Source organism: Rhea pennata, chromosome 15 (assembly GCF_028389875.1).
Source record: "Rhea pennata isolate bPtePen1 chromosome 15, bPtePen1.pri, whole genome shotgun sequence".
Taxonomy (NCBI): Eukaryota; Metazoa; Chordata; class Aves; order Rheiformes; family Rheidae; genus Rhea; species Rhea pennata.
In genome coordinates this window covers 2,935,599-2,955,910 of record NC_084677.1, presented here as the reverse complement: position 1 = coordinate 2,955,910, position 20,312 = coordinate 2,935,599, and the positions used below count along the sequence as shown (strand labels likewise).

The 20,312-nt window shown below is 39.6% G+C and overlaps 1 protein-coding gene across 6 annotated transcripts in view; it reads left to right on the top strand.

The window, feature by feature from the left end:
• The window catches only part of CREBBP (CREB binding protein), a 99,965-nt gene that overhangs the window by 19,981 nt on the left and 59,672 nt on the right, over positions 1-20,312 (top strand). For all 6 annotated transcript variants that reach the window (XM_062588721.1, XM_062588720.1, XM_062588723.1 and 3 more), the window contains one exon: positions 16,249-16,425. In XM_062588721.1, coding sequence (XP_062444705.1) covers positions 16,249-16,425 — 177 coding nt within the window. The remainder of the gene's footprint in view (positions 1-16,248; positions 16,426-20,312) is intronic.

The window sequence follows — 20,312 nt, the reverse complement described above, 5'->3', positions numbered from 1 at the left end:
GGCCGTGGTGCTTGCATCTTGAATAAGCTGAAGGAGGCAGGTAAACCTTACCTGTAGCCAATTGAAATGGGAATGAAAAGCAACCGTATCTCAGATGTCACAGGATCCTGACTTACTGGCATCAGGACAAACACTTTTTCATCAACAGGGAGAAATGAAAGCAAAACGCTTTCTCCATTAATGGAGACATGACCAAAGGAATTATGTAGACTTCGTATGGTGCTCCAGAAGAAATGTGTTCTTCATATAATACTCTTGGAAATAGGGAATGAAGTAATTTCTGAAAACGGTTTGTGAATTGAAGATGCAACAGCTAGCTTTAGCAAGGGTATGAAGTCTTCATTGGCCATGACTGCATACTTTGCATTTTCAGAGTTATTTAAACTGCCTGCTTTGTGTTTCTGACCTGAGACCTTCTGGAAACCACAGAGGAAATCTTTTATGCTGCTGTACATATCTCTGGTTCACTACCGGACTCCTTTCCTGTAACAATTTTGCTTGTTAACTACGGGACTATAGCCGTATTTTTTTGGACAGCACTACGGGGATAGTTTTCATTTCACTATGCTGAAATGAGCTGGTTTACTCCAGTAAGGATAAGCAGGAACTTAGGAAGAAATTGTAAAGTTGTGGTGTAAACCATTGCTTTTAAGCAATGGGGAAAGCATAGCTTGTCAGGAGTTGCCTTTCAGAATGCTTTTCTTTATAGGAAACTACTAAATCTATCTCAAGATTAGTTTTTTTCTAAAAGATATTAATTAGTCAAATGTGTTATTGGGCTCTATAAGCCCAATAAATGCACATGGTTATTTGGTCGGGTCTTAGTCTGAACCGGTAAGAGAGATTTATCAGGAGAAAATTTTTGTTTGTTTTTTTTGTAGCTAGTCCTGATTACAGCAGTATTGGTTTTCAGCTAAACGTCTTTTTTTTTTGTAGTTTTCAAATAATTTCATTACAGATATTTTGAAAACTCTGAAAGAAAATCTTTGTATTGGTAAAAGCTGGAACCTGCTTGGCAGGGACAAGCTGACAGAAAAGCTAGCTGATGTAGTTGGCAGGTCAGTTATTCTTCCAATGTAATATTTCAAGAAAAGACCTAGTTGCAATGAGTTTAGATACAGAGTTCTCTGTACTGTTTAGAAGTGCTTTATTTTCCTTGTGTGTGTGGGAGGGTGCACATACGACTTCTCTGAGTAGTTTGTATCAAGTAGAGTTGCCACCAAGATCCTACAGGTTCAAAATGCCATTAACAATGCCAAAGTGAGGTTTGATATGCTGGATTTCTGCATATTTAACTTAGAATAATCTTTTCTCTTAACCTGATTATCCTAATTCATTTGTTGTAGTGTGTGTTTTTGCCTTTGTTTTTGTCAAAATAGGCACATGGCTGCAGATGTTGCATTGGGAGAAGTTTCTGAAGCTGTAGACTAAAGAGGAGGACGACCTCTTTCTAGAAGTTAACTTTGGAGAAAACAGCATTTTTTTTTTAAGTATATCTACCAAGAGAATAAGCAGTTGTCTCATTTTGTGTTGTTGAGGGATTAAACATACTGGTTTGTTATTTGCTGTTTCTAAGCAGAGTGTATGTATTACATGTGCCTTTGAGAGGCACATGCACAGTTTTTACTCCATGTCAGTGTTCGCCCTGTGGTGTTTTGATGTTGGATATTAATCTTGAGTAAATTTAATAAGATTATGAGTAAACTACTCTAAAGAACAAGAGTTGATTTGCTCCTTTGTGAATGCAAGACTTCAGCTGTGTGTGTAGTTATGTTGTTTTGCTCTGTGTTTTGAGGACTCAGTAGTAAAGAAAACATGTGATGAGAAAAATAAAGCAAATTATTTAAACAGATTTCCCAGTTGATCTTGCTAAGTAGCGGGCTTAGTTGTAGAATGCTTGCCGATTGTGAATTAAGTCAGCTGAAGATATTCTCATTCCATGGCAATTCTGAGTGTTTTAGCAAACTGCTGGTACTGCTTGTTTCTCTGGTGACTTCCAATCTGCCTGGATCCACTTGAATTGCTTTAACATGACTTGCAGTTAATTTGCTTCTCATCCTCTTAAGTAGTCCATGCTCAGCTGCCAAGTTGACTGTCTCTATGCAGACCATGCCTCCGGCAATCACAGCTCAAGTCTTATCCCAAACATTGCTACTTCCCAATTTCAGTGGACTCTTACAGACTTGAACATAGTTGCTCAGCTCCCTGGTCAGCAACATTATCACTAAAACAGCACCCCTACTGAATAGGGACGTATGTTCTTTCCTAGTAATATGAAGTAGAATATAAATATATAGAAACGTATGACAGCAAAACTCACTGTACTATAGTAAAATTAAAATAGCTATAAGTGCAGTTTTGTTTTGAAACATGACCATGTCAAGTGTTACTCCACAGATGAGTTTCCTTTGATCTATCAAAGAGATCTGGTGAGTTAAAAAGCTCACTTACCACAACTATTACTCTTGGCACCTGCAATTGAGTTGTTTCCTATTTCTAGTACATCAGAACTATTTATTAAAATCATTTGAGTTCCACAATGTCATTGAAGATCTTTGAAGAGATTGCTTGGCTCCCATCTTCAGAAGATCTATGCAGGAGCGTAGGTTCAATTTGATTCTAATGCTGTAAGTTAGAATAGTTTATGAAATGGAGCAGTCAGCCTTCATGGGGGCAAACCACAGCTTGGTTTCCTCTCCATTTTGCTTCCAACTCAGACAGTCAGAAAAGCCTGTCCTTGTAAGCTGAGCTTTTGGATTGGCTTGTTGTCCATTTGAGAAAAATGAAATTTTTATGGTATCTTTTCAGAGTAGAATTGGGCCATTATATTCAACTGTAGTAGCACATCACAAACCTTAAATACTTTGTCACCAACTTTAAATCATGTTGGTTAGTGTCTCATAATTCTTCAGTTTATGTTGTTGTTGGAACAGTGTTTATTTCTAAGTGCTGTGTTTGAAGGAAGCTGTTGGAAGTGAAAACATACAGATCCACTAGTTTTTCAGGAGCCACAGACTAAAAGCAAGATTTGCAGTGGTGTTTCAAAAGGTCTATGAAAATGTTAAAAAGAACTTTTCAGTCCTTACTAACAGACTTGACAGAAATGGTTTCTTTCTTATTTTCAGACTGTTTTCAAATATCTTCCTGCTGCCATTTTTGTTTTAATATACAGTAGACATATGACTCATTGAGAAAGAGGAAAGCCTGCCTATTTAAACAAAGTGCCTGGTTGCTTAGAAATGTCTTTGTCATAGTAATTTCTCTAATAAAGCCTAATCGTGCATGTAAGTCCTGTTGCACAGGAACATTTCTGCTGATAAGACTTTCCAGTTGGTCTAAAAACTTCTCCTTGCTTAAAGATTTAATATTTGTACTTGACAGTGAGCTGTGCATATATTGTGATTCCTGTAATTAGAAGTATGTACAGAAGCATGTCAGAAGAGCCAGTATTATGATCTATAAACTAAATGGTGCTGTGTTTTCATAGAAAATAGGCAATAGAAGAAACTTTGAAAATTATATGTAGTATGATATACTCTTGACCTAGCTAAGAATATGGAGTGGAGAAGGAATGAGGAGCAGATTTTTCTTCCAGTTTCCACATGTGAAAACATTTCATTAAAATGCAAATGATAGTGTCTACTATCAGATGTACTTTGAAATTTTGCTGTCTCTTCATTTAGCTAGCTGGGGGGTTAGAATTTCCATACAAGAGGCAACGCCATACCTGCTCAAGTCTATTTTTTAGTCAGCAGGCTATTTTTCACCTTAAATACTTTAAAAAGACTAACTTTTGAGTGAGAAAAGGTATTTCAATGAACTCCTCCTCCCACATCTCCCCAAAATTATGAATTCTTTAGTGGCACAAGTGCTAGTTTACTTTGCAGGGCTGAGTATAAATAATGGCAAACTGCTATAGCTTTTCTCTTCCTTCTTGTGAGTGCTAATATTCTGTTGATTTTTTTGCTTGCAAATCTAATTCTCTGTGTGTGCCATTGGTTGATAGTTTGACTGTTGTAACTTTGTCGCTTGGCTGTGAATTGCACATTTTCATTTTTCCACTCTGCCACTCTTTCTCTTGCCACTAGAACGAAAGAAAAAAAAATAGTGTTTTTAACCTGGGGGGAAGGGGAGAAGCATCTAAAGCATGCAAGAAGCATCCAAAGATGCTCAAGTCACAAAGAAGTTGATAAAGTCAAACTCAACACCCAGTTTTTTATTACCTAGGTATGTGTGTATATCTGTTGTAGGCTTGCTAAATAAGAGGCATACTGTGCTGTAAAAGGGATTTAGTAGTGCCTTCATGTTAGTAAGAAGCATAATTAATAAAAAGCACATTAAATATAGGAACAAAACATCCTTACCAAAAGGATCCATCTGTGAAACAGCTTTCTGGAGGAGGCTGAGTAAACGGATTACTTAGCCATCTCTAAGAAATGCTGCTGTGGGGGAAGACCACAATACCCCTTGAAACATTTGAGAAGTCGACCAAATAAAATAATAACCTTTACAACGGGAGGATCTTTGTGCTCTGGAAATGGAGAAGAGTAGTTAGTTAGACATCGTGAGTCTAACAAGGGATTTCTCTCTTGGAATGAGCGGTGTTTAAGTGGCGCACATGCAGTACCATGGCTGAGCAAGTCAGTAGGATGCAGTTACTTTCTGGATTTGATATTGTGTTAAGTATGTTTGTGTTAAAGTATGTTTGTGCGTAATGCTGTGGCTACGCACAGCATATGCGGCTGCCTTTTGGCAAGATCCACCTTTGCAGGTCTAGTTTGTTCCCGCTGGTCAGTGTTAAGTGTGGTGTTTGCAGGTGACACCGTCAGACGTTACCTTGTTTAAACACCTATCCAAAAGTCTCTTGAGCACTTCAAGTGGATTGTTAAATCTTTCTTCATGCAAGAGAATGCTTCTGCAGAAAAACTGTAGCTCTGTAGGTAGTTCTTCAAGTGAGCATGGTTTTTTAAAATGGACACTTCTGGCTGTTACTGTAAGCCTCAGTGTAAAATTCTGGGTTTGGTCTATTTGATCTTTCAATTTGAGATTGAAATAAAATAATTATTAATTTATTTTAGAACTATAATCTCTTCCTTCAGTATGTCCACTCTTACTTCAGGATTCGTGTCTGCCTTGGTGTGTACATACTGTAAAGAGTAAACTGAGTACCTCTTTTCATCCTATTTTTGAGACCTCTTTGCTGTTGCCGTTACTCTCAGAGCTGCTATTGCCATTTCCCCACATGTACAGAATGTCGTAAGATGCAAACCTTTTGCTAATGCATGTTTAACCAAGCTGTAGGAGATTAACGTGGACAAGAAACCTCTTAAATAATGCCACTGTTTCAAAACAGTCTATTCCTTCTCATGACCAATTTTTGGAGTTTGGTTTGGACTGCTTTTACTGACTGTCTCCAGCCAACTGTAGGAACTTAAGAGCTGTGGAGGTGCCAACTGACACATCTGTACGTTTTTGTTTTGTGTTCTTTTTAATGACCTTTTGGGTGCATTTTGAAAGGTGGATGTCTGTGATATGCACAGGTATTATTGTACTTTGAGAGCTGCAGTTGATTTGAACCACAAATTTATACACCTGCATTCAGCTTAATCGTGGAGGACAAGCTGTAGAAATTTTTTGGAGGGAAAAACATCTGAATTGGATTCCTGTATAACAAAATTCTGTTTTGATGGGATCATAACAGATGTTTTAGTACCTGCTGATGCCTCTTCTGTAAGTAAACTCATAAAGGTGTTGATATCTGAGCAGTCAGCTTACTGCCTATAGAGGCACGTGTTAGTTGAATTTTGAAGTCCTTCAAATTTGTTTGAAGTGTTGTTGACTTGGATTAATTCATTTCAGATTATATTTGAATTCTCTTGTAGAAGCTTGTGCTTCTTTTAAGGCGATCAGATCATTTAATGCACGTTGTCGTGCTTATTTAATTTAGGGTTTGTATTTTATTAAGTAATGTTAACTGTGAGTCAAAATTGGCTTATATGTATTGTGCAGTATGTGGGGTAGCTAGTTCCCTGTTAAACTGGTTATTGCTCTCTTGCAAAATACTTTAAGATATACTCAATCGCATGTTGCAAGTTATGGTAATAGTTGTGCTGTGCATCTTGTCCCTCTGCTGCTTTTATCTGTTACAATTATTTGCGTACACCTCTTTGAGATAACTTAGATTGCTAGAACTCAGTTGGGAAGAGGATAAATATGTTACAGATGTTTGATTTCTCATGGTAGCATCACTTTAGTAACCAAAAGCTTTGTAAACATACAGAGACACGATTAAAAGGGTTTTTTAGTGTTTTTTAATTGAACTTTGACCTAATATTTGTCTAGCACCTAGATTTTCTTGATGAAACAAACCTTTGAAACATCATCTTTAGTTGTTAATTTTGGCACAGTTTGATCAACTTCAAATCCTATATTTACATAGTAGGACCAATGTAAGCTTGTTTATCTGAACAAAGACATTTTTTTCAGTCAAAAACTCTTGATGTGATATGAATACATTAATCAATGTGGCTAACTTTTCAGTAAAGCTTTCAAGTTTTTATTTTCAGAGGTTACACTTTCTGCAAAGTAAACCTCAGCTTTATTTTTGATTCATAAGCAGATGTACGGTGATGATGCTCAGGGCAGAAATTATTTTAATTCTTTCTGTAGCATTTTCCATTTTTTCCAAGACTTGGGCCTTTGCAGACCTTTTTTTCTTTCCCTTTTCCCCCCATCAGGGTGGGAAGGGGGAAGTTTGGAGACATATCTTTATACGTATATACAATGCAAGCATGCAATTTTCCTGCAAAAAATTAATTTCTAGTTAAATTTATTGAAAACTTTTGTTCTGTGTAGAGCCAGTAATTTGTAAGAATCTTTTTCCCCAAACTTGTCTTTTGTATTTTAGTAATAAAAAATGTTAAGATGTTTCTGCATTGAGCGGACTTGTTGCCTTGGAATACTTAAATTTGTATTTTGATCTCTGCAAAATGCTTGGAAGGGATTTTCAAATTTTACTATAAGTGGTAATAAAACACTAAGCTTACTCTTAACGTGATTTTTTAAATTTTATTTCTAGCTTTAGCAAATCTTTCATCCTGTAATAAAGGATGAAATAAATTACAATTATTCCTGGCCCTCTGAGTATTTTTCTTTGAGTTAGTTTGCTACAGCGAGACACTAAAAGCTTCATGAATCTATTTCTCTAGACTTTTTTATAGCAGTTAGCCCAAGAGGCAGGGAAATGGAGACCTTCAACACAAGATGTGCTTCCTCTGAACACTGTGAGGCAGGTCGGGATTTAATTCTCAAAATTAATTCCTGAAAAGTAATCTTTTTATTTATTTATTTATTTTAAGACCGCCTTGTTGCTCGCTGATTTTTGGAAGTGAATTTGTTTTAAATGGTGTTTTTGTCAAGCTGCCAGGTCTGCATATTGTTCAGGACCTTTCACCTAAACTGAGGCTATAGGAGAGCTGCTGTCTTGGCACTTAAACTGAATTCACCTTTTTCTCTTTTTGGTAATGCCGTTGGCTTTCTGCCATGCAGTGATTAATCTTTTCCTTGCTTCTCCATCTGTCCTTCTAGCATACGTGTTCCAAGCACCACGGTGACTTTCTTTTGGAGCGCATTACTATAGGATGGAATAGCAATAAGCAGGCGCTTACTTTTCCCCTTCAGTGAACAGATAAAAGATGATGCCAATGTAGTGCAGAAAGCCTATCTTTCCCACTTTACAAATCAACATAAATTCCACCAAGACCTGTCCTTTCCCCTTCTCTGAGAGCCTTAATCAGTTAGGTGGACCTTGCTTCATGTTACTCATTTGTGTTTCATAGCAGAGGGAGATAAGAGTCCAAAGTGCGAAGTCCTCCCGGGGTGCCTGGCTGAAAGGCTGCTGTTTTGCACCGGGTGGTCAAGCAACGCAGTTGATCGGAGCTGGGGCAATAACACCCGGGAACTTGGGAGGGATTATGGTAGCTCTGCAACTTAAATGTGTTAAACTCATCTGGGAATCAGTGCAGAAAGCAGAGCATAGGTCTCCCTCTCTCTCATGGAGTTACCACTCTAGAAGGAAGAAATAAAACCATTTGAAAGTAGTTCTGTCCTCTTTTTGTTATTCCTTACTAACAGTATTCAAAGCAGCTGGTAGGTCCGTGAGTCTTATATACCTGATGTTCCTCCATTACTTAGAGCAGATCTGCTTTTGCATTCACAGTGTTTCATATACTGTAATTGATGAATCGTGAGTGTCTGAGATGCCGAAATGCTTAATGTCCTTATGCAAAAAAGTTAAGCTGAGAATGATTGAAACCAGGGAAGGTGACACGCCTTTTGGTAGCAAAACCATTTCAGTGGAGTGAAGGGGGACAGAGTGCTGAGCTGCCTGTTGGAAGCCCAGATGGAGCTGTAATTTGATCACTAGGGATTTGGAAGCTTAGTCCAATATTGGAGTATGAAGTGGTTGGGTTTGGTGAGAGGAGCAAAAGAAGAAAGCAGAGGTGGCACGGACGTCCCTTTCGTGCACTGGCTTATGTCAGCGATAGCTTGTAGCACCAGCCACATGCCGTTTGTTTCTCTCAATCCATGGTGCCTATGCCGAACGCGAGGGAGACTTCTTGGATCTGTAGGTGCTAATGGGAGGCGGAGAATTGCCATTTCATGCCAGCTCAGCTGTTTCTTTATTAAAAGATAATAATAAAAGTAAAAAGGGTCTGTAACGTACTGATGCTATAGTTGGGTGAAGCATGTGAGGTGCTGAGTAGCGGTGGTTCTGGAAGTGCTGGATTGTTGTCTTTGAAGAGACTCCCATGTAATGCACAGTTGCTGTGTGCTAGTGATTACAGTATAACCTTAAAGTTACAGCTTGAGCATTCGGAACACTGCATTGTAGTTTGTAGGTGGCTTTGGAAAAGTAAAACTCGTCATATCTCTTCAGCAACTACTGTGTTATTTCACACTGGATTGATTCTCGCAGTGATACAGTAGGAGAAAGCAGGAGGGAACATTTTTCTTTGTAAAGGGTTGAGGAAAGCAGTAGTGAGTGACAGATGTTTTAGTGGAGCAATTGCTGTTGTTAAACAGACGGCTTTTACATGAGCAACTCTACCCTACAAGACGCGTCTATGACGATCTAGCCTTTTAGCAGAACAGAGCCGATCCAGGGTGCTTCTGTTCTTCTCTTCCCTCTTTCCCTACTCCTAACACGCTAACAAAATCTTAACGATTAATCTGGGACTTAGTGCTAAAATTGGTTTTAGCTTTTGTATCATATTTGTATCAAATCCAGAATGAGGTAAGCGTGGCAGTGGCTGACTAGGTAGTTGCTAGACCTATTTTGCCACATGCAGAGGTACAGGAAGAGTTTTTTTGGGGGGGAGGGGGGAAGGTACTTGCCTTCTTTCTTTTCCATTGCCAGGAATTTCCATTACGAGGAGAACACAGGCAAAACAACAGCGAGGACAGCCTAAGCAGCCGATCGGCGGTGCGGGGTTTGTGCGTTCCTGACGCTGGCCCTAGAGCGGCTGCAGTACTTTACCGTATTGCTCCCCGAGGGTCTTCTGAGCCATTTCCTATAGTGCCTTCCTCTCCCTCCCGTGTGCTCTCGTCATCTTTCTAGTGTGCTGTCAGGACCAAAGTAGCAACGATGGTGGCTAGCACAGAGCCCCGGGTACCCGGTGTGCCTGCTGCTGACCACCCTGGGTCGTGGCTGAGGTCTGCCTAAATAAATGGAGCTGCTTTGGTCTCATGGCAGGGTGCGTGCGTTTTGGTCCTGTCAGTTCTTCTGAATTCCTCTCTGAATCCATCACTTTTACATGTCTTCCGTGAAAAATTAATGCCACATGATCATCTTCATTACAATAGCCTTCGCTTCAAGCCAAAAGTGTGAAGATGTCGCTTTATGCTTACCCAATTTTCTCTCTACCTTCCGTTGTCATTTGGGGGCTCGGGTTTGCTGTTGGAGTACATTAAAGGCAGCCTGCTCAAGCTTGTCTAGCTTGCTTCTTTTCTTTTTAGGACTATTTTCTAGTTGAGCAAAACTACTTAGTACTGAGTTGAATATTAATACTAGCTTTATTTTTGGTTTACAGGATTGGGTGATAATCAGATTACTTTATAGCAAGCTTATTTTCCACTGAACCCATGCTGCTTTGAGTTCTTCGATTCCCATGTCAACCTTTTAGTATTTTGTCTGCTGTGAGGCTAGTTCAGGTCTGTAAATGAGTGACTTTCTCACAGGAAAAATGATAGCAACCTGTCTTTTCTGGCGTATCTTTTAATAAGTTTGGAAACTGGTGGGAAGGATGGATTAGGGCAGGAGAGGAGATTAGAATTTCCCAAAGGAAAATGGGTAGCAAGGAGCAAAAATACTCACAGTTCTGAAGTTTCTGACAACATACTAGAGGGGAAGCTAAAAGGGGGATAGCGAAAAGCCCCTTGTAGCAGTGAATGATTTTTTGCAGCATGTTGTTGGTTGCATGTCTTGGAAGCCCCAGAGGGCTATGTGGCAATGAAGTGACTCTAAATGCTTGGATGAGAGAACTGGTTGTAGTGGCAGAGCTGAAGGGATAGTTAATAAAAACTTAAGAGTAGGAAGAGGGGGCAGGATTTATTAATGGCCTGGAAGATTAGTGTCCAAAGAGGGAGCAGCTCCTTCATGCTGGGCTAGAGGAAGAAGGGTTGTGGTATGTCAGCAGCGATAAAGGAGGGAGGAGAGGAAGCCTCAGAAATAAAGAAACACGATAATGCTAAGATCCAGTCTGGTCCTAAGCTATCTTTAAATTTGATTGCTGAGCTTCTCATTTCTGTCCTATCAGCTACGAGTTGCACCATCATAAGAGATACTGAGATTTGGTCTGTGTTTGGTCACAGATTTGGTCTGTAATATCTGTGAATCTCCAGGAAATGGAGGAAACTGAATTCTACTCTGAAAATAACTGCTATCATAACCATTCTACTCTGAAAAACAGCTAAAAAGCAAAGCAAACGCCTCCCACACATGCCTCCTGGCACGTTGCAGCGTGAGGTGTCTTACGTTGTCCCTGCCTGCTTAAAAAAAAAAGGAATAAAAATAAAAGTTGCAAGTTAAGTTGTTTTCCACTTGTAAGTTTGTACATTGCTTGGCTTGTGAGAGCTGAATGAAGTTCCCTATTTCCTATCCATACTCAGTAACAGATTCAGGTATCTTAGAGAGTTGCCACAGCAATAAAAAAGGGGAACAGAGTCTGGTTATCTTTCTGGGATAGCAGAAGTACCAGATTAAATGCATCTTTCCCTTAAGGAACAGTACTATGATCATATTTCTGAGAAGAACTGTTTTAGGGTAGAAATGCATGTTTAAAATAAAGTATCCTGCATCATGCACATTACCTCTTAACATCTACCTTTGACTTGCAGGTTTTGTACTAGCGCAGTTTACGTCCCCTCTCAATCTGCCTCACTGCAGTTGGTGGAATAGTCAGGTAGGAAACACTGTGTTGGTGGAAAGAGCACCAACTAAGGAGCTAGGAGTAAAGGCTTTTTTTTTGTAGTGAACTTCCCTCCATCAGAATTTATTCCACTTGTGTCCACAAGCAACTGATCAAGAAGCAAGAGTTTGCACAAAAGACAGAAACAAATACCAAACGTGAGCTGCAGGAGGATAAGGTGAGACTCAGAGGAGGTGATTGCCGGTATGGTGGAGTGCAGAACGTGGCTTGCAGAAGATGGCAGTTCCATCAAATAGAGAAAGGAGGTGGTGAAGTGATGACTGAGCCGGTAGGAAGAGGAGACCAACTGATGACTGAATGAGCTGGTAGAGAGGAAGAAGAGGCAGTAGGGAAGAGCGTCCTTAAGAAGCTTAGAATTAAATGGGAGTGAGTTGGAATATAGCCGGAATTTTGAAATGGAAAGATAGGCTAGACAAGTAGGAGAGAAGGTTTATGCTTTTGTTACAGTATGAATCCACCAGTGTGCTGAAGCTTGAGTAGCCCTGTGCTGCTGGTGCTGCTAACTACTATGTTCTTGCTGTTTTATCTTTTTTGATGATTTGGGATTATCTAGTAATCTTTCTGTGAACTAGCTAATTTGGGATCAGAGCCACTGCTGAGACTCCTTCACTCTGCTCTCAAGCTTCGTGTGACTTTGACTGTCGTTAGCTTCAACCCTGTTGGTTTTGTTTTGCAGAATGAATACACGGCATAAAATCTGTATGTTGCATATACTCAAATGGATTGTATTTGCCAGTTGTTTTTGAGCTCATTTAGATGCAGTGTTTCAGACAGTAAACTGCTCTAAAAGTACAGGTCATTGGCTAGGAAATGCCAGTGAATCCCTTGTGCTCTGGAACATCTTTTTCAATGCGAGATAGTCCGGGCTTCTGGCTGAGTCGTCCCCTCTTCTCCTGCCCGCGAGGAGCTGAAAATGGTTCTCTTCGCTGGAGTTCCTGCATTGCTATGTTTGCTTATGGTGGTGGTTATTGTAATAAATTTTGAGCTTCTCACTGGGTCTGAATAATAGCTCTGAAACTCTGTTGACTGTAATTCTGCTCAGCAGCAAGTTGTTCTGCCACTAAAACTCCTTGTCAATCCGTTCCTAAGTTTAAAACTGTTAAAAATAGATAACAGTTCATTAGTTATTCTTGCATTCTGTTTTGTGCACTTTTCTTAGTCTCTGGAAATCATAGTCATGCTGATGAATTTAACTCTTACGAGGCATAAAAGATATATAGAGAGAAATTACTGATACCATGAACAGCAATTGGTCTTGTGTATGGTCCCTCTTGACTTTTTGCCTTTATATTTACTTCAAGGGCTGTCATACAAGAAAGATCTTTCCACCTTTGCAGATTGTGGGTTTTTCAGTTGTTTGAAGTGCATCTTTACCAAAAAAAAAAAAAAAAAAAAAGAAGAAAGTAAAAGAAAGAAAGAAAAAGGAAAAAGAAAGAAAGAAAGAAAAAAGAAAAAATTCCTTTAGCCTTTAGCAGTCTAATACAAGTTTTCTAGGTGGTTATTATCCTTATCATAGTAGCTTGGAAAAAATGAAAGTTTGCTTTTTTGCTGTTGTACTGAGCTCTGATGTGTTAGGTTTCATAACAAGATCTGCTGAAAAGGAAATGCTTAAAAAAAATGACAAAACAAGCAGGTGGTGCCTGTTCGGATTGCAGTTACTTAGTACTTTTTGGAAAAATCTTAAGTTGCACGTTCTCAGTGCACTTACCTTCGTTTGGCAGCTAAATGGTCTGCACCAAGTCTTTTCCACCTCTTCCCAACTCCAGCTGAGCATGCTGCAGCCTTAGCTGTAAGCTCTAGGTAGGATTTTACCTGCACCATCTCCTCCAGGCGAGTTTGGCCCAAGCAGGGCAGTGGGAAATAGTAAATGTTGCATATACAAGGAATTTTCACTTCCCATTCAGGCTCGCTGCTGTGCTTTCGCAGTGGTGGTGGCGGCTGCAGGACTCTTAGGGCATTGGTGGTTCTGGCATAGCAGTGTAAAGCCAAAATAATCAATACATTATTCGATGAAAAATCCAAAATCTGCAAACAAATTTTGAGAACAGGAGGACCGAGTCCTCCTGTGGACAAGTGAAGTTTGTATTTAAGGATTTAGAGACATGGGGAAACTGAGTATCAGCTGCACAGCTGATGTTCCGATTTCTGTCCTCAGAAAGGTTTAAAAATAGTCATAAGCTACTTTCTCAAAATTGCACTTTGTAGTTTCAGAAGTTTTCTTTGTTCATTAAAATGAAATCTGATAGACTGTCATGGTGTTAATGAATAACTATGGATATCATGTGAGCCTTTCCTGTGCTTTACCTGAAATAGTGGGTTAAGCTAAGTGAGTAACTTTAATAAACATTTTTCCGCTAATTCGGCAGAGAAAATCTGCCCAAAACCCTTGCTGGGGCTGGGGAGGCTGCTGTCTGTGAACATTGATGGGTGAGATTGCTTGAAGTTGTGCGGATTCAAACTCTGGTTGCACCTCTCTCACATCTAGTTTGCAAGCACTGAAAAGAAGACCAGTGATACAGAGAATAGCAGACAACGTTGTAGAGACTTTCTATGTAAAACTACTTTTTGTAAACAACTTTTAAAGCATGAGTGAATCCTTGCCTGTATTATGTTAAGCTGTAGTCACTGTGGCACTTCGTATGGCAGCACCTTTTTAGGAATGCTTTCTGTGCAGCATTTTTGTTACTCGCTCCACCTTATTTCTGAATATGTTTGTTTGTTTTTTTTTTTTTTTTTTTTTTTTTTTTTTTTTTTTTTTTTTTACTATTTTAGTGTTAAAACTGTTGAGCTAGATATTGTACAGTCTTTCCTATATGCAAATGCTCCATCCAAAGTGTCTACCATTTCAGATGTAAGATGATCCACTGTTTCTGTTTGTAGGACCTCACGTTTTTGTGCCAGTCAGACCATTTTATTAAAAATGGCTCCCACCACCCTGCTCTACCCTGGGTGGGGGGAGTCTGTTCTTAAAGCTTTTGAGAGGAGCTGTTAAGGAAAAATGATATTTGCAGTTATATTCCAATTTTTCGTCACATCAATTCATCTACCCCAAAATTTTGGAGTTATAGCCTTCCTTGTGAGAGCATCGTGTAATTATTTCTAGGCCTTACCAGAACCAGCTGAAAATTCAGAAGTTACCTTTGTTTAAAAGCCAAAATATCGCCTTGAGGCTTTCTTTTACCCTTGCTTGGTAAGGAACAGCATCTTTGAAAGCTAATGGGTCGTTTAATTCTGGAGTGCCTAAAAAACAAATACAGAAATGCAGAAAATACCAGTTCACGTCATCCATGGAACATGACTATAGGAAATGCCGCTTTCGAGAAAAGCAGCATTTATTGTTAAGCTTGAAATGTTGTAAAGCAATTGGGGGGTTTTGGTTATATACTATTTATTTACACTGAACAAAGCAATTCTATGCTAACCTGTTGCATTGCAAGGTAACAACTCTTTTTTTTTTTTCCTTGAATAACCGAGTGTATGATTATATAGGGTCATGTTTGTATATAAGGACAGAGCATTTTGTGCAGTGGGAAGCGCCTGAATCTGGCGACAGTTGCTCACTGACGGATGCGGTTTTAAGGAGGCACCTCCTAACATAAAGCTGGTTTGAACGCTTCTGGGCTAGCTGCACAAGACCCAGGCGTGCAAAGCGTGCTGCCAAAGAGGACAGGGAGCAGTCAAGCTGCGCTTACTGGACTCTGCCCCTGGTGTAACCTGGAGCACTTCACTAGTGTGTGCAGTTCTTCTCTCCAGCCATGGAAATAGTCCTCCTGAATTCCTGCTGGTAATGGAAGTGAAAAGCCCAGGACACTGGAAAGCTAACGTGTTGGATGCAGAAGGGCTGGAGGGGTCAAAGAAAGGGAAAACCAGGATTTCATATTTCAAAGAAAACTTGCTCAGTGTTTGGATTTTATGCTCCGGACAGGTGATAAGTCATCTAAAATTTTTCCCAGTGGGGGTAAAGAAGCGCAAACATGATCCATCCTCTTAACTTTCCATGTTGGTTTTAATTTGGGGGTCATAATCTTAGTCATCCTTTTTGGAAGAAGTAAATTCCTGATAGTATCTCTCTTCAGGGCCTTTTGTCCAGCATGATATTAAGTGACTAAAGTAATAGAGATTTCACCACTTTTCTTGGGATACTGTTCTTCAGGCTAAATGGCTTTTTTAGGATAGACAGTGTTCTCCTTACTAATTCAGCGGGAGTCTTATTTCTACTTGCCATTCCTGAGAAGTTTTGGGGTTGTCACGGATATCAGCTTTAGATAGATACTCTTTTGTTTCTTCATGCTCTTCCCGCAAGTACCAAAACATAAGTAAATGACCATTTGTTGGATGCCAGCATATATTCCCCTCTTTTCCCGTCTCATTTTGTGCACAGAATACACAAAACACAGGATTTGAGGGTGGTTTTAGTTTTCCAGAATTTTGGAAGCATTGGAAAAAGTAGCCTTCTGTCAGTGCAGATTGGGAACAGTAATCTTACTCTCTCCTTTGCATTTGCATGATGTTTTGTTAAGTTGAGTTGCAGGCTTCAGACACAGGAGAGATGCAAAAAGCCAATTATTCTTTTAAAACGATTCTAATTTTGAATAAAGTTACAAAATTGAGAATTTGATATTGAAGCGGAATCTGGGCTCTATGAATACAGTGATGGATATTTGACATGTTTTCTTTTCTTTTTTCTTCTTCTTTTTTTTTTTTTTTAATGCCCGTTCTGGACCAAGAAAATTATTGTATTTCATTCATTCTCTTCCAGATGGGAATGACAGGTAACACTAGTCCCTTTGGGCAGCCTTTCAGTCAAACTGGAGGGCAGCAGATGGGAACTACAGGAGTGAATCCTCAGTTACCAAACAAGCCAGGCATGGCAAATAGTTTGTCTCCCTTTCCTACTGACATCAAGAATACTCCAGTCACCAGTGTGCCAAATATGGTGAGTTGTCTCATACTATTTCCCTTACTTGTTATGTCTTCATAGTATGTTTTAAATCCTTGGGTGACATGGCCTCTGCAACTTTACTGAATTTTTGATCTTCTCTGTGTCGTCATTTAAACATCAGAGTTGCCCCATAGTTCTTCACTACCATCTGAGGGAGCACGTAGACAGTCTGCCTACTGCATTTGTGCAGTAATTTAAATTTCGAAGCAAGCACTATGGTTTGTTACAAGGATTGCATTACATCCTTTCATTTTGTCTGTGTACATTTAGTTCTAAACCAGATTAAAATGTTTTCTCTGTAAGCACTATTTGTAGCATTAAATTCCTGAATCTGTTGGAATGTGTTTTGTATGTGTTGTAAACTTCTCTGAAAAGCTAGAGTACCTTCCATATCCCTTGAATCAAATATAGTAAGCACAGCTAATACTTTCCGGTTCATATTGTGCAAGTCATGCTTGCAGCTCACACGCTTATGAGAACAGTTCTCATTAGTGCATCTTGCCCAAGTTTGTAGTATTCTATTTACTAGAGTTTTCTTCCTAAAGTGAAATTAAATATTCCCATTTGTCTCATGCATGTCTGCGTATTAATCAAACTGCCTGTGTTGTTTCTATGGAAACTACAGCTTGTTGTGTTTTATACTCTTATATGTGATAGCAGTTACTATAGAAACTTGTAAAACCTTCCATAAGATTCAAGTTGCTTATTTTTTAATTTCACTGGAAAACCAGCTATTTTTTGGCACAAACTATCCACGTCCTCGTATCAGTAGATTTGTTACCTGCTTAAAGCTAATTAGGTAATTTGAGTTTTATCATCTCCCATTCTTTCTCACAAGTTTCCTCTTTTTCTGTAATTTTAGAAGAACATTTCTTTATTGACACGGAGAAATCCGTTTTGTATGCTCTGTATTTTGCTTAGCGTGCTTTTTGGAAGGAGGTGGTGGCTGGAGTTAAGACCATGTTCAGAATGCCACTTATACGCAAGCGGGACTGTCGTGGAAGATAATTTGCTGCATGGCTATTGTAGTTCTGTGCAAATCATGTGTAGACCAGGGAATTACCCACCTGATTCTGCAGAGCACCAAAAATCTGCCTGAAGCGCAATATTCATCTCAGCTACTTGATGATTCTGAAGCCTAATTTTGTGCTCATTTAAATGTCATTTTTGGGGGAAACCGAAATCTTAATGAATTCACCTGTTAGCGTAGGATGTAGTGGCAGATACTCAGGTGAGTTTTTTTTAAAAAAAGGCAGTTGCTCTCGTCCTCCTTCATCTAGTGATGAAGAAGGAAGTAAAAGAAGAAACTTTTAATTTCTTCTCTCCAAGCTTGTCTAAAAGATAGAGGAAAATAAAAGAAACCTACCTTTCTAGTACTGTAAGTTGCAATTTCTTTATTGTGTTAAAAACATGAGCTGTCTTCTGAGAGAAGGAGAATGAAAACCATCCTTACTTGTTTCTCAGGTGCCAAAAGTCTCAAATGTCCAATACATCTTTTTCTCCCCCAAGCCAATACAGAAGGTAATAACTGTTTTGGGTGATTGGCATCCATATTGTAGAGCCAGAAGACCTCAACCCTGCTTATGGATCCTGTGGCAGTTAATGAGTTGTTTGCAGTTTGAGGGTGGGGTTGGAGAGGAAGATGCTCCTTTCATCTTTAAAAACTGAAAATTCCAACTAAACATTTGTATTGCAAAGTCAAGAGGTTAAAAGGAAATGTCAAATCTGTTACATTTTTAGCCTTTACTTGGCAGAAGCGGGTAAGGCAATATAGTTAGTTGGTAATGGTACGTACGTGGCCATGGGCTATTTCTTCCACAGGGACTTTGCTTTATTCAGTACGCAGGATGAATGGTGTCCTCTGACAGAGCATATAGTCAACATTTTGTTCTATTTCTGCTGCTTAGTGTGTGGCTATAGGCCTTGTTTACTGTATGTAATACTAAATTTCGCCTAGCCATGCTTTTCCTGGCCTTTTCAATGGTATTCATCACGGAGGCCTGCATGTACTCTAAGTTTGGATTAGTTAATTTTCGCAGTGCCTCTGGGAGATAAAGGTGTTTTATCCCAATTTTAAACCTGAGGTTGAGAGGCAGAAAGACTACGATGAGAATAATCTGCTGAGTGTCAGCGTACAACCGGAGACTCCTAGGGTCTGACTTTCTAAAACATCCTTCAGTTGAGGTATCTTGGGTAAAGTGACTTCAGCTGGGTCTGTGGTTCTTGTAACTCGTGCAAGTGGCACCTGTGACTCAGCCTGGGCAGCTAGGATGTGACCCAGACAGCGCTTCTGAACAGTTACGCGTGTGTGAATGAGACGGTTCCCTAGAGCAGAGGTGAAATGCTTTAGCCGTTAGAGCGGGCTCTCTTCCTGCAATCCCTTCACCCTTCACTACATCACTTCGGACTGCTGCGGTGTGTTCAGATCCCACGGACAGATGTTTGATTTAATGCGTTTGGCCTGCTGGAGAACACTCTCTCCTGTTTTCTGAAGGAGGCCGGAGTTTTCAAGAGGAATACTGTAGAGCATTTCACTACAGAAGTCTGATCAGAAGTGATCCTGTGGAGGAAGAGGAGTTCAGCCTGTATCTGTTACAAGAAAAGAACAAACTAGGGGTTTTTTTAGGGGACATTCAACTTTTTCACAAGTTGATTGGAACCACATATCTTGCCAAAACAGCCCTCAATGCTATCCTTATCTTAGAGGGCCTGCAAAGTACTGCTCCTAAGTGAGAGGCAAACCTGTATGAGTGAAACCACGGGTAATGTTCGGCCTGTCTGAGACACGAAATCGGCTTCCAGCCGGACGTAAATACTATCTTTGGCTGCAACTAAGAATATGTAAATACTTACTGACACCTAGAAAATATGCAGAGGGAGAATAGGGGAAGAAAGATGATGATGATGACCTCTTTGTCCTAAAAACCAATGCATTGAAAAGGAGAATTTTAATAACCTTGTCCCTTTTATTTTAAGCTTAAGTGTTTGCTGTAAAAGTAAACCAAAAGACAGGGATGTTTCCTAACCCATAGTTTTCTAAGCACCATTGTGGAATTTGTGTGACACCCCTGCCCCAACCCCTAACCAAGAGTTTTCCCACTGCCAAGGTCATGATCATCACGCTGGCAGGCAGAGTAACCATCAACTGCAGCAGTGGGTTGTCTTTCCAAATTCAGGTTCAAACTATCTTTAGAACAACGTGTGCACGCTTTCCTTCTCAAAAAATGGAAGTAGTTATCAAAAGCTTATTGCATATTCCAGCCCTTCTTCCAAGGGTGACGTTGTGCCAGGGCCTGGGAAGCACAGCAGGCAGGAAGCCACTGCTGGCTGCGTTTGGTTTAATCTCTTTAATTAGGAAAGAAGTAACAAACCTTATGGTATTAAAACGATTAAAAGGTCAGCTTTAAGGTGTTAGTGTTCAAGTCCAGCAGGACGAGTTTTTTGGTTTTTTGTTTTTTGGGTTTTTTCCCCCTGACTCTCTGGAGCTAAGCAACATATTTATGGATCCTGGAGTTCTACCAACTTTTCTTACGGGCTGATTGACTGAGCTTTATAATATAGATTGATGGCCCATTTTCAAAAATAAAATGATCTTACCAGATAAGGAATAAAAATTCCATTTTTAGAGCAGTTCCTTATGCAAAAGTTCAAAAATTGTTGCTTACAACTTGCAGTTTTCATAGCACATTCTGACATCCACCAGTGCAAATGTCTCCAGGTGGACATAGTTACTGCTTCGTATGCCTTTCACAGAATATAGTCAATTTTCCTTACAAAATGGGTAGGTAGCTTTAAGTCTTGACTGAATAACTAATTCCTGAAAGAAAGTTGTTTTTTTTCCTGCCATTTTTTGACATTTTGGAGCCACTTTACTGAGATTC